General features: G+C 36.1%; 2 protein-coding genes across 2 annotated transcripts; both read left to right on the top strand.

Moving 5' to 3' along the window:
- Positions 1–452: 452 nt before the first annotated feature.
- On the top strand, positions 453–1,403 carry LOC143272752 (olfactory receptor 4F3/4F16/4F29-like). The gene has a single exon (XM_076568730.1). The coding sequence runs from the start codon at positions 465–467 to the stop codon at positions 1,401–1,403; it is 939 nt and encodes a 312-aa protein (XP_076424845.1). The 5' UTR covers positions 453–464.
- A 12,484-nt stretch (positions 1,404–13,887) lies between these two features.
- On the top strand, positions 13,888–14,838 carry LOC143272751 (olfactory receptor 4F3/4F16/4F29-like). The gene has a single exon (XM_076568729.1). The coding sequence runs from the start codon at positions 13,888–13,890 to the stop codon at positions 14,836–14,838; it is 951 nt and encodes a 316-aa protein (XP_076424844.1).
- The last annotated feature ends 528 nt before the right edge of the window (positions 14,839–15,366 follow it).

Below are 15,366 nucleotides of genomic sequence, written 5' to 3'. Positions count from 1 at the left end.
TAGGAGTCTGTTTAATGCTATGCCAATTTAACAGAGTAATAGTAGTAAGTTATTCCCTCAAATATGTGACCTTTCTAGTCACTAGTTTGTAGTCCTGTTTCAACTTGGTAAAATCAACCTAATATTCACATGGAACCATCACCCTTATTGGTTCTCTTTCATAGTGCTGAAAGGTGCGATGCATACTACTGGTAGTCATCAAACCTGTTATATTTAGACTTTTTGATAATACCACATTCAAGAAGTGTGAAGTGATGTTTCAGTGTGATTGAAATTTACACTTCTCTGTTAATTAGTCGTGTTCAGTACTTGTTCAGGTATCTGTTGGTCTTTAGGTTGATTGTGACATTAAAGTACAAAAGGATTTCACACATTTCAGATTTTTCCTTCTGGTCTGTTAATGTAACTGTCCTAATTTACAGCTTCTCCTGATTCCCCTTTAGGCAGTACTGACGACAAAGTAAATGGAAAGAGTGAATCATTCTGTGTCATCAGAGTTTGTGTTCCTGGGATTCACCAACTCCTGGGATATCCAGCTTCTGCTCCTTGTGTTCTCCTCAATGTTGTACCTGGCAAGCATGATGGGAAACTGCCTCATCATTTTCACCGTGGCTTCTGACCCTCACTTACATTCCCCTATGTACTTTTTTCTGTCCATCCTCTCCTTCACCGATGTAGGTTTTTCTTCTACCACTTCACCCAAGATGATTTATGACTTATTCAAAAAACACAAAGCCATTTCCTTTAGAGGTTGCATTATTCAAATCTTCTTCATCCATGCCATTGGTGGTGTGGAGATGGTGCTGCTCATAGCCATGGCCTTTGATAGATATGTGGCCATATGTAAGCCTCTCCACTATCTGACCATGATGAGCCCCAAGATGTGCATCTTCGTTTTAATTACTGCTTTGGTAGTTGGCCTTGTGCACTCTGTGATACAACTGGCTTTCATTGTAAATTTACCTTTCTGTGGTCCTAATATATTGGACAGCTTCTACTGTGACCTTCCTCAGTTTCTCAAACTTGCTTGCATGGACACATATAGAATGGAATTACTGGTCTCAATCAATAGTGGATTCATGTCTGTGGGTACCTTCTTTCTATTGATCATTTCCTATATTGTCATCATATTTACTGTTCAAAAACACTCGTCAAGTGGCTCCTCCAAGGCTCTGTCTACACTTTCAGCTCACGTGACTGTTGTGGTTTTATTCTTTGTTCCTGCCATATTTTTCTATACACGGCCTTCTTCCTCTACACACCTGGATAAGTTTCTGGCCCTATTTGATGCAGTTGTTACTCCTTTTTTGAATCCTGTGATCTACACATTGAGAAATCAAGAAATGAAGATGGCAATAAGGAGAGTATTCGGACAGATAATGGGCTATAGACAAGTCTCCTGAATAGACATTGTGGACAGTCTTAATTGAGCATGGAAATTCATTATCAGCCAAACTCTGAGAAAAACCTTTCTTTGCATGTGTTGATATGTTTCTGTATACATACATACATACAAACATACATATATACATAAATACATATATATGCCATTTTGTCTGATACTTTTAAGGAAAGGATGATTTCTTCCATATACAGACATAAGATTACATATATTTATAGTGCAATGATTATATTAATCAGGAGCCTTAATTCTTATGGATTAGCATTTGTTTGAAACAAACTCTTAGACCTATAGAAGAAAATGTTTCTTTAAGACTTTCAGAACAGTGAAAATTTTTCATTTTGAATAGAAAATTCTCTTATAAGCTGTAGTTTCTGGCTGTTATTCCATGGAACATTTATTAGAGACACTGAGTTGAGTAATTTTCAATGTCTGTACCTTACATACACTCTTTTCCATTTTTTGCGACTTTTCAGATATTGGATGGAGGTTAGAAATTTCAGAGCACCCATGGGAGTCTAAAATGTGCAGATAAAAGCCTTGTGAGCTGTGTGGAATAGCTGGAAGAAGCCAAGGAAACATGAGGCTTTTTCTGCCTCAGGAACAGTTTGCACTCAAAGCCATTCAATTTCCATTCACCTTTCTTCCACATTTTTACCCTTTTCTTCTAAAAAGAAGTTTTTGAGAAGTTCATGTGTGAGTGCAGCATTGATATCTTTTCTACCTTCCCCTCTTGCCCTGTGCCTCCTCTGATGCTCTTCTCCAATCTGTCCCAAATTCATAACAGCTCCTTAAATTATTGCTGTGCATACACACATACAGACATATAACTTTCTGAGTCCATTTAGTATTGCAAATATGCACATGTGTTTATGGCTAACAACATGGGATTTGATACCCTATCAAGGATGTCATCCCAGGAGAATACTGATCCATACTCTCTCAGAATCCATTAATTGCCTGTAGCAGAATGGCAGTATAGGATTTTCCTCTATAGTCTATGCTGCCTACAGCTATGAATAGCTGCCTAAGTTTACAGTACCAAGCATGGATTCCTTCACATTGAGTCCAGTTAGACAAACTTTGCTTATTTTCCAGGGAGAGTGCCATTCTCACACTATTGAGGTTATCTTGCCAGGCTGGTCATTGTTATGGATGCTTTACAGCTGGGTAGCACTATTGATTGCTTTTCCCTTTTGCAGCTTGAATAGCAGCTTCAGATATTATGAAATAACTGAATTATGATAGAGAAGAGATCACATTACTTAAGGCAACAGAGATGGTAGAGTACTGCTAATTCTGCTCCTTGCCATGATGGTGTCATTATGAGTTCCACATGCCAGACATGTACCTGCAAAGGTTGAATTTTAATCTCTTTGGCATGAGAAGGTACTTACAGGCTATAGAAAGAGAAATCTGGACACCAATCTAGCCATAAAGCCCTGCGACCTATAATCTGTCCTGCCTGAAAGATGTACTGTGGCATTGGAGGCACAGAACTTTTGGGAGTGGCCCACCAACATTTGCTTTAACTTGAGGCCCACAGCACCCAAGGGAGCCCATGACTTACTCTACCTGGATGGCCTGGAACTGGAGACTGGATAGCCCAGAGACCTAGAGTAGAACCAAACAAGACTGGAAAAAAAATCAATTAAATGACTCCTAATGACAGTCTGTTATAGATTGGTGCCTTGTCCAGTTGTCATCAGAGGCTTCCTCCAGCAGGAAATGGGAGCTGGTGCAGAGACTCACAGCAAGACATTATGGAGAGAGAGAGAGAGAGAGAGAGAGAGAGAGAGAGAGAGAGAGAGAGAGAGTCTAAATTGGGGTTTCCAATGGGTCCCTCCCTTCAGAGATTGGAATTTCCATAGAAGAGAGGGAGGAAAGACTGTTGGAGTCAGAAGGCATGGAGAACACCAGGAGATCATCATCCACTGAGTCAATTAAGCAGAACTCACGTGGGCTCACAGGGACTAAAATAGTAAGCACAGGCCATGCGAGGGTCTGCACTAGGTCCTCTGCATATATACTTTGGCTGTTAGCTTGATGTTTTTGTGGGACTCCTAACAGTGGGAGCAGGTATGTCTCTAACTCTTTTGCCTGCTCTTCAGACTCTTTTTCTCCTATTGGGTTGCCTATATGAGGGCTTTTGCCTTGTCTTATTGTATCTTGTTTTGTTGTGTTTGGTTGTCATATCTTGGAGGGCTGCTCTTTTCTGAAGAGGAAAATGAGTGGGAGTATATCTGGAAGAGAGGGGAGGTGTGAGGGAGTTGGCAGGAGTGGAGGGAGGGGAAACTGTGATTGGTATGTATTGTATAAGAGAAGAGTCTATTTTCAATAAAAATGACAGTCTCTTTAACAAGTATGGGGCTGGGGAAAGTTAGATATACATGTGTTGATCTTTTTGTTTCATCTTGTTAAGAAAAAGAACAACTCAAAATTGATTAAAAAAATCCCAATAGGAGGCCTGAATTTCTAAAACTAGTGCTGGAAAACATGGAGCAATGACTTCAATGTGTAAATACAGCCAAAACTTTCTCAACATGACTCTAATAGTTCATGAAAAATTTAAGTTTTGACAAATCATATTGCATGAAATTGCAAAGTCCATGCAGCAAGAGAAATATTAAACTCAAGAGTCACCCTACAGAATGAGAGATAGTCTGCGCCAGATAACCATTATATGATATTCATATCCTGCATGCATAAAGAATTAAAAAAATTTAACCACTAAACATACTCATAATTTAGCCAATAAATGGGCTAATTAACTGAACCAGCAGTTCTTAAATAAGTAAAATGGCTAATAAATAAATGAAACAAATTGTAAACATATGTAAGGGAAGTGAAAATCAAAACTACATGGAGATTCCATCTTAGCCCAGTCAGAATGGCTATTTTTGGGAAAATGACAACAAATATTGGTGAAGATATAAGAATAAAAGAATCTTCATACATTGTTGAATAAATGTAACATAACTTAGTTAATATGAAAATCAGTATGACAATTCCTCTAAAAATTAAAGACTAGCCATAATACATTCTAGCTATAATATTTTGAGCATACATCTCTTAAATCAATATTAGCTTTCTGTAGAGATATCAGTATTCCCATGTTTATTATACCATTATTCACAACACTCAACTGTGGAATTAGCCTAGGTTCATGAGTAGATAAATGCACAAAGAAAATAAAAAATCTATATACAGTCCAGTATATAAGTAAAAGAAGTAACGAAGTTATATCCTTTTCAGGAAAATTAATGTCCCCATAGCTTATCATGTTAAGTGAAATAAGCTAGATACGGAAAGATATACTTGACATGACCCTTATCATATGTGGAACTTAGAGGAAGAAAAAACATGAAAGCAAAAAGTAGTATGGGAAAATGAAACAATATTAGAGAGGGTGAATATGTTTAATGTTCATTATGTTAATGTGTGAAAATGGCTTTATAGACCCTTTACTTTGCACCATTGCATAAGATAATGGAAGCAAATAAACTCAATCATATCAGCTATGAAATAAGAGACACTCAAAAGTGAATCTGCATATGTCTCAGTTTTTTACTTCACCCAGTAATTATGAAGTACTTCTCAAGTACCTGACATTTCCTTTATATATTTAGGATATTTCAGTGACAAAATATATAAAAAAAACATTTTGGCACCTATATTCTAATTGAGCTAAAAAGACAGTAAGTATAGTAAACAGTAAGTTATAAGCAAGATGAAAATGTGTGCAACAACATAATTGAACAGATAGAGATATATCTGGAACTGCAGAAGAGATGTGAGGATGTGGTGGAGTTTTGCTTCTGGGTGAATCAGAGTTAGATTTCTGGATAGGTGCCATTGAAGAAAACTATGGTATAGCTGAGTGAATTGCTATGCAGCTGTTCCATAAAAACAAGAAGGAAGAAGACTATTCCAACTAGTGCAAATGTACAAAACACCCATTCTTTTCAAGAACTAGTAAGAGAGGTTAAAAAAGGCACAGTTTTGTCTGTGTGTGAATAGTGGGATAATAGTACAGGAGGCAAAATTATATTGGATACTGTGCATTACTGCAAAATATTAGCTTTTATTCTGTAAAAGGACAATCATTTCTAAGCAGTGAGGTAACATATTAACATTAAAAAGTTAATCTTTGACTGTCATGGTTAGAATAGTACTGATGAATGTACTACAAATGTGTGCATATTGTCAAGAGTTGAATTTAGTTATGAATGGAACATATATAATAGATTATGTAGCATCACAGATGGTAATTCATAGTAATAATCTCAATATATCTTGAAGAGTTCTCTTATAAGTTTAGACAACTGATATAACCACAGGAAAAAGGAAATTTGAGAATAACTCTGTTTTTAATTTGGTGTGAAATGAGGAATTGTCATCATAGAAGACAGGGAAGACTTCTGGAGTTTCAGAAGAGTGTACGGAGTTTCAGAAGCTCAGTACTTTTCAGGTTATATCTAAGAAATTTTAGATATTTTCATTAAAACCAAAGTAGAAAACCAGATATACAAATTTGGTGTACATGCCAGAAATATGAGGCATTATTTGGCATATAGATATTGCTTAAAGTTATGAGACTTGATGAGAAAGACTAGAGAGTGACTGTAGATAGGAAATAAATGTTGTTGAAGACTCAAGCCCTATTCCTACATATATCATATAATAAAAATAATGAGGGTAGTCAGTGAAGACATAGTATGAGCAGTTAGTGATATATGAGTAAATCAAGATTTTTTTTAGTGCCAAGAAAATCAAACAAAAGCCAATATGCTGATGGCACAATAAGATCCTGAGTTAAAAAGATGATTAAAAATCATTCACTTATTTTAATAAAAAGAAAAAGAAAGCAAAAGGTTATAACTAACAAAAGAAAAACGATATACAAAAGTACAATAACTATATACAATATATACAAATAATAAATACCTAAACAGGTATTTGACAAATCAGAGAAAATAATTCCATCATCTATCCTATTTTGGTAAATCCAAGTGGTATCTAGTGTACTTTCTATCCTAATTAATTTTCAGCTATACCTAACTAATCTTCAACCATAACTAACTAATCTTCAACTCCCTCAGAGACCCAAGAAGGGAATAATATTAGCTAACAAAAATAAAAACTGGAAGTGCATGCAAGCAACTTCCAAAAAATTTGTGAGTTGACAGAAACAGCCAGCTGCCTGGGCAGTCACCTGAGGTTTCTCCACAGTGTTGGGGCATCATCTTCAGCCTATAGGCTTAGTGTATCTGACAGACTCATTTGTGAAGTAGGATGTACACAAGGTCAACAGTTCAACCTCACATTGGGTGAGAGCAGTCCATGTACCAGAAACACCTGAATTCCACTAGTGTTATGTCATGATTCAGGATTTTAAATTCTGGAAATTGTTGACAGTTTTTTAATTCAGCTGTCCATTCTTCTTGGCTGTGTATATATGGGTTCATTTCAGCATTCCCTTCTTCATTTTTATTAAAATAGAAAAGGGGAAATGTGGTGGTATTCTAATTGTACTGAAATGTGATTTTGATTGTATGTTAATAAATAAAGTTGCCCGGGGGTCAGAGCTATTAGAGCCATAGACAGATTGTGGCGGTGGTGACACACGCCTTTAATCCCATAGATCTCTGTGTGTTCAGGGATACAGCCAGCATTGGAGACATATGCTTTTAAGACCTGGGGGGCTGTACATACAGACAGTGACGAGGCAGTCACGTGTTTGGGTTTACAACCAATGAGAAGGCAGAACAAAAGACTATGAAACGACTTACACACAGGAAATAGCTCTCTTTTGGGAAGCTAGGAGCTCGTAGGAGGAAGGGTAAGATTTTAGCTCTGAGCTCTGACCTCTTGGCTTTCTCTTTAAAAAAAAAAAAATCATTCACTTAATTTATATCTGGGAAGCATCAGAAATATGTAAAGGAAAGTTTTAGTGGGATGACTAGGGGAGAATCCTGAGTGGAATATTTTGGTAGAAAATAAAAGGAGAACAATGGAGAAAGATTAGAGACTAATCTGAAGAATTTTTTTATGCAAATAACTTCAGCAGAATAGGAGGTTTTACTATATATTTCAGTAAGAGAGTAGGCAAAACCTTGTTGAATGCTGAGGGTACTGATACAATAGTTGAAGAAACATGGATGATGTAAAAGAGAGAGAGAGAGGGAAATGCTAAAGCATTTATGGGTCTGTGGGTCTGTGTATTTGTTTCTTGCTTGTTTTGAGTAACCAATGTAAACTTGAATAGGACAAGCTAGGGTCTTATGAATGAGACTTTTACTAGATGGGATCTGTTATCATTTCCTCATGAAGACTGAGGCATTCATGAGATGATCATACATCCTTGAGTTTATATTAGAGCTAATCCATTAACCATATTTGTTGTTGTCCTCTGGTATATCTGTGAATGATTTGGACCTTGGGTTGGAGTCCTGGTGATGTAACCTCTTCTGAGTTTTCCAACCCCTACAAACAAGCACAATAAACTCATTGGTTTACTAAGGTGGACTTGGTGTGTGAGTGGCTTTTCTATCTGGGGTTAGTAGGTGCTTCCTTATGTGTTCTCAGGGAAAGTCATACAACACTTGGACCTAGAGTAGGGACAGAGAATGAAAAATGTACCAGTTTGAGAAACTGGAGTGGTGAGCCACAAAGTGTCCATTTTCTCTGCATGATATGTGGTGGCATGCCACTTTTCTGTGGCTGCAGTTGCTTGGTCTCTGCCATGGGTTCAAGACATTCAAATGAAACTGAAATCAGCTCACAGGAAAAATGGCACTAAATGGAAAAATTACAAGCACAAGATATACAAATGGGAACTTTCATGTTAGTCTTTTGATTTTATAGGTATAGAAGATGATACTAAAGAAATTTTTATGACACCATTTTCTGTGTTCCATTCATTGAAATCCACTTCCAAAGCTGATCTGTCACAATTTTTTTGACTTCTATAGGTATCACAAAGGGAATGAATACATATCTGAAGATTCAAAGCTAGCATTCACAAATGAAAGGAAACATACAATCTTTATTTTTATGGGTGTAGGTTACGTCACTCAAAATGATCCATTTCTATTTATATGCAAACTCCATAATACGCCATTAAATAAATATCCTTTTATCTACGTGGAGTGGCCAAAATAATTTCTCCAATATCTGGCACCCAACATGGGGCATGAACCCATGACCCTGAGATTAAGAGTCTCATGCTTTACCGACTGAGCTAGCCGGACTTCCAGGCCACTGCACACCATCCTTTCCTTGGTGCCAGCAGCCCCATGCCTCGTCCAGCATGACTTTTGTGCTTGCAGCCTGCTGGCTGAGACACAGCAGCCAATGCTACAGACTCATCATTCACCACACATGGCTCTGCTCCATCATCTTTCTTTCCAATTTCTTGAGTCCAGTTTTTAAAAGCATCTTTTCATAAGATTTGTCTCCATGCCCCCACCCCTGTTTGCTTTCTCCAGAATACAATTTTTTAAGATTCTCCAAATTTCCTTAGTGTTGTTATTTCTTCCTTTTCACCTTCTTTCTCTGCCTATTAATTTGGATAAGGGTTTGTCTATCTTGTTGATTTTCCCAAAGAGCCAACTCTTTGTTTCATTGATTCTTTATATTTTTGTTTGTTTCTATTTTGTCAATTTCAGATTATTTATTGCCATCTACTCCTTTTGGGTATGATTGCTTCTTTTTGTTCTAGAGCTTTCAGGTGTGCTATTAATTTGCTAGTATGAGATCTCTCCAATTTAAAAAAAAAGTTTATTGAGTCTTTGTGGCTTTCACACCATGCATTTGGATCCCACTTATCTCTCCTTCCCCTTGCATCTGCCCTCTGCCCTTGCAAACTCTCCCCAAAACAAAACCAAATTTAAAAGAAAAACCAAAAATCAAACAAAACAAAGAAACAAAACAAAAACAAAAAATAAAAGAGAGAAGAACCCTGTAGAAGCTGTAGTGTGGCCCATTCAGTCAAACTGTTTACCCTTTAGTCCATTCATCTTGACTTGCAAATGTTTATTGCCGTGAGTCATTGCTTTTGCTCAAGGACTCTGGCTTCTGGCATGCCAATAATGGGCTGCCACTAGGGCTCCTCTTGGATATCTTGTTGTTGTCCTGTGTCTCTGAGATCTTGCTGTCTTGGGTTTGTAGGTTTGTTCCCTTCACATGCTCCAACAGTTAATAGATGGGTTGGATGTTGAGCTGGGCCAACTCATAGCCCTGGCTCTGGGCCTGGGTAGTCGCTGGGTTGGTCAGCCTGCCTACTATCCTTCATGGTACCTACCCAGGTGAGCTCTCCAGCAGTGCCCTGGTTAGTTCACCCAATGCAGCCTGAAGCAAGGAGTGGGGCCAGTTCTGCTCACAGGTCCTTAATTCCGAGTCCCCCAAACTCACAACCCCAGGGCCAGCTTTACTGTTTTTCCCAGGCAAGGTGCAGGGCCCTCTCTTGCAATTGCTTTAGGAGGCATTTTTTAATGTAAGCACTTAATGCTGTGAACTTGTCTTTTAGATCAGCCTTATATCCCATAAGTTTGGTTATTTTGTCTATTCATTCAGTTTTAGGAAGTTCTTGATTTCTTTTTTGATTCCTGTCTTGATCCATTTTTCTAAAATCTTATTATGATGAGTATGTACTGAAGTATCCATTTGTGGATATCTGTTTACATCATTTATATATATATATATATATATATATATATATATATATATATATATATGTGTGTGTGTGTGTGTGTGTGTGTGTGTGTGTGTGTGTGCATGCTGTTGTGCTGTCAGCTTTATGCCAGCAGCATTTTGTGGTTGTATTTATAGAGTTTGAACTTTCTTATTAGTGACTTTGTAGGTAAATTGGACTTTGTAGGTAAATCTATGTCTGTGATTATACAGATTGGTCTTTTACTTAAAATGAATATTTAAAGAATAGACTCTGCCTCTCAAATTATACTATTTAGTGTATATTTTAGAGTTGCCTGATTGTTTACTATTTATTTATGAATTAATATTTATTTATGTTCAGAGTTTAATCACAATATAGGATCAATTATTTTTTAAGAGCATAGCAATGCTGCAATAATTCCATTTCTGTTTCCCTCTTTCTCCTTAGCATCATAATTTGAATTTCAAAATCTTTCAGTTTCACTGGCCAAAACAAATGGTTCTCTAGAGAAAATGTCCCTGAGCTACAAGCTGCTTCTAAACTACATGTTTGCAGTATTTCTTGGTCATCGGCCTCTTGAGATATGTATAACTAGTTTCATATTTTCCTATGGCAGGATATTATTAGACACTTTATGTTAGGGAAGCATAGGACATCTGAGTTTGTAAAGATGCTGTTCTTTTCATGCAGGTAAAAATGGGTGGATGTAGACAACTGTACATATTAAAGAGTGGTTTTTATTTATACACACAATGCTGTTGTAGGAATTATTGTGAACTTGGTCATATCATAAAGTTCATGAGGGAGCCATACCAGAGCAGATACCATTCAAGAAAAGGAACTGAGCATCACAGGAGAATCATTGTAAAAATAGTTAATGTCAAATTGGGAAAGGATAGCAGACTTTTTGAGATAGAAACACTATATCTGGGGAACTATGAAAACATTGGAAACAACAAATAACTTTATAATGTTTTGGATTAATCATAGATTACAGCTAATTATTCTGTTCTTTGATGATTACAAAAACAAAAATAAAAGTCATAAGGATTATATGTTTTTATTCATTAGCTTTCAAAAGTGATAGGTACAAACTGATTGTCATGTAAAATAGAATCAGATTTCCTAGGAACTTGTCAAGTGTGTTCAAGGGAAACATTATAGATACCTAGGCAGAAATAAAATTTGACATGGAAATCAAAAGTACATGAAAAAGTACTTCTTAATGTAATTTCACTTTGAAATGAGATATGAAAAATTTCAAAACCCTATATAAATTTTCCAAGATCTGGAATTATATTTCTTGTTTTATTCATAATTACCATCAACATAAATTTTATTTTTGAATTGTTAGTATGATAAGGAGGAGTTGAACTTTTGACAAATCAGCATTTTTCTAGTTATGATAGAGGACAAAAAGGAGAATTTGAGTAATAAAGAAGTTATTGTTAAAAGGATTTTCTTTAAGTTTTTGGGCAACTTTCTTTTATGAATATACCTAAATATTTGAAGTAATATAAAATTATTTATATTTACCATAATAAGTAAAAATAAAGGTGTTTTTGAATTAAAAAAGAGAGACCCTGGTTTTGCTTATGTTTAAAGAAGGTTTGTGACTATTTGGAAACTAAAAATACAAAATGTTTGAGCATGATAATAAACTTGCAAGGCTTGTGGCACAGGAGGAAAATCGAGAGGTGGATGATTGTCCACATGACCACTAACAAAATTTGTTGGAGTCTATCCATTTAATTCAAATGTTTATTTGGAAATAATTATCAAATTTGCCCTTTATGATGACTAAATATCTGAAAATTTGTTTAGAAGATTCCTGAAATTCCTGTAAATCAAGGAAAGCAAACCTAAAACCCAGGGCAAAGTCTTAGTAACACTGTCCATTGGGATCTGCATCTAGAAACCTTTTAAAGACTTTTCCTCTTGACTGTGATTTGGGATTTGACTTTACCCAGTGGTTTTAAATATTTAATGTCAGACTTATATGTCATTCTAATGCCAAATTCTTTAAAAAAAAAAACCTAATTCTTGTTTAGATGTTGGGGATTGGCAATGTGAAAGATGGATAATTTCTCAACTGACAAATACTCATCCAGAAATACTTCAAAGAACTTTAGTACTTGAGAAATACTTGGGGGTATAGTATAGATTTTCATTTTTGTAGATGTGGACCAAAAGCATTGCAAATAATATTTCATAAATTCTTTAAATTAACAAATATTATATATACATATTATGTAACATTTCAATAAGTATTTACAAAATGAAACAATTAAATCAGGCTAGTTAACATACGCATCACCTCACATGCTTATTGGGGATAAGATAATTTGAAGTTCTACTCTTAGTATTTCTCCAGAATAAAACATTATGTTATTAACTATAGTTAGCATAATGCATAATTAATCTTCTCAAACTAATGATCCCATCTCACTGTTTGTAGCTTTTGACCAATATCTTCTCATTCTATCTCCACAATCCATGTTATTCATTCTATGGCCTACCATTGTGTTCTTTGCTTCTATGACTATGACTTCAGAGTCCACATTTCAGTGAGACCTTGAGTATTTTTCTCTCTTTCTTTATTTCCCTTAGCACAATGACTTCCAAGTTCATTAACATTATTACAAAATACAGAATTCCCTTTTTAAATGTTGAGGAATATTCCAAGGTGTGTGTGTGTGTGTGTGTGTGTGTGTGTGTGTGTGTGTGTGTGTGTGTGTTGCTATGATTTCATTAATGCAAACAGGTTATTTTATGTACTGGTTTCTTGTAAATTATATTGAAATAAAAAGTGAAAGATAATTATTCATTATAACTTTTAAATTTCCTCTATATACATATCCCCAAAAGTAATGTTGCTAGATCCTGCTAGATCCCAAGTTCTATTTCTTGTTTCTTTTGTTTTTGTCTATTATTTTCTTCTTTCCTTCTTCCAGCAGCTATCAATTGCCAATAGCTCCTCAGCCAGGCATGGGACTTCACGACCACTTGTTTCTATGTTGAGGTTTTGAACTTTTGCAGGTCTTGTGCATGCTATCACAACCTTTCTGAGTGTGAGCACATATGTGCAACTGTCCTTCTATGTCAGGAAAACACAGTTTTCTTGTTCACCACTTCTAGATTTTAAAGTTGTTCTGCCCCCTTTCCATAATAATTCTTGAGCTTTAGGAGGAGGGGTATGATACAGATGTTTTTATTAAGGCTGGGAATTCTCCAATCTCTTACTGTCTTTACCTTAGTCAGTTGCAGATCTCTTTGTCAATTGTCATTTACTGTAAAAGAGCTTCTCTGATGAGGGGTGAGAGATGCATTAATCTATGAGTGCAACAGTAAGTCATTAGGAGTCTGTTTAATGCTATGCCAATTTAACAGAGTAATAGTAGTAAGTTATTCCCTCAAATATGTGACCTTTCTAGCCACTAGTTTGTAGCCCTGTTTGAACTTGGTAAAATCAACCTAATATTCACATGGAACCATTACCCTTATTGGTTCTCTTTCATAGTGCTGAAAGGTGCTATGCATACTACTGGTAGTCATCAAACCTGTTATATTTAGACTTTTTGATAATACTACATTCAAGAAGTGTGAAGTGATGTTTCAGTGTGATTGAAATTTACACTTCTCTGTTAATTAGTCGTGTTCAGTACTTGTTCAGATATCTGTTGGTCTTTAGGTTGACCATGTCATTAAAGTACAAAAGGATTTCACACATTTCAGATTTTTCCTTCTGGTCTGTTAATGTAACTGTCCTAATTTACAGCTTCTCCTGATTCCCCTTTAGGCAGTACTGATGACAAATTCAATGGAAAAAGTGAATCATTCTGTATCATCAGAATTTGTGTTCCTGGGACTCACCAACTCCTGGGATATCCAGCTTCTGCTCTTTGTGTTCTCTTCAATGTTGTACCTGGCAAGCATGATGGGAAACTGCCTCATCATTTTCACCGTGGCTTCTGACCCTCACTTACATTCCCCTATGTACTTTCTTCTGTCCATCCTCTCCTTCACCGATGTAGGTATTTCTTCTGCCACTTCACCCAAGATGATTTATGACTTATTCAAAAAACACAAAGCCATCTCCTTTAGAGGTTGCATTATTCAAATCTTCTTCATCCATGCCATTGGTGGCGTGGAGATGGTGCTGCTCATAGCCATGGCCTTTGACAGATATGTGGCCATATGTAAGCCTCTCCACTATCTGACCATGATGAGCCCCAAGATGTGCATCTTCGTTTTAATTACTGCTTTGGTAGTTGGCCTTGTGCACTCTGTGATACAACTGGCTTTCATTGTAAATTTACCTTTCTGTGGTCCTAATATATTGGACAACTTCTACTGTGACCTTCCCCAGTTTATCAAACTTGCTTGCATGGACACATATAGAATGGAATTACTGGTCTCAATCAATAGTGGATTCATGTCTCTGGGTACCTTTTTCCTATTGATCATTTCCTATATTGTCATCATATTTACTGTTCAGAAACACTCATCAAGTGGCTCCTCCAAGGCTCTGTCTACACTTTCAGCTCACGTGACTGTTGTGGTTTTATTCTTTGGTCCTGCCATATTTTTCTATACATGGCCTTCTTCCTCTACACACCTGGATAAGTTTCTGGCCCTATTTGATGCAGTTGTTACTCCTTTTTTGAACCCTGTGATCTACACATTGAGAAATCAAGAAATGAAGATGGCAATAAGGAGAATATTCAGACAGATAATGGGCTATAGACAAGTCTCCTGAATAGACATTATGTACAGTCTTAATTGAGCATGGAAATTCATTATCACCCAACCTCTGAGGAAAACCTTTATTTGCATACGTTGATATGTTTTTGTATACATGCATACATACAAACATACATATATACAGAAATACATATATATGCCATTTTGTCTGATCCTTATAAGGAAAGGATAATTTCTTCCGCATGCATATATAAAATTACATGTATTTATAGTGCAATGATTATATTAATCAGGAGCCTTAATTCTTATGGATTAGCATTTGTTTGAAACAAACTCGTAGACATACAGAAGAGGAAATGTTTCTTTAATACTTTCAGAACAGTGAAAATTTTTCATTTTGAATAGAAAATCCTCGTATAAGCTGCAGTTTCTGGGTATTATTTCATGGAACATTTATATAGGGATATTGAGTTGAGTAATTTTTAATGTCTGTACCTTGCACACACTCTTTTCCATTTTTGGGACTTTTCAGGTATTGCATGGAGGTTAGAAATTTCAGAACACCTATGGGAGTCTAAAATGT

This window comes from Peromyscus maniculatus, chromosome 4 (genome assembly GCF_049852395.1).
Source record: "Peromyscus maniculatus bairdii isolate BWxNUB_F1_BW_parent chromosome 4, HU_Pman_BW_mat_3.1, whole genome shotgun sequence".
Classification (NCBI taxonomy): Eukaryota; Metazoa; Chordata; class Mammalia; order Rodentia; family Cricetidae; genus Peromyscus; species Peromyscus maniculatus.
Note: the sequence above shows the minus strand (reverse complement) of the source record. Positions and strands in the feature narration are given on the sequence as shown.

Coding starts and splice junctions, on each gene's coding strand:
- LOC143272752 (XM_076568730.1), top strand. CDS start 465: ATGGAAAGAGTGAATCATTCTGTGTCATCAGAGTTTGTGTTCCTGGGA.
- LOC143272751 (XM_076568729.1), top strand. CDS start 13,888: ATGACAAATTCAATGGAAAAAGTGAATCATTCTGTATCATCAGAATTT.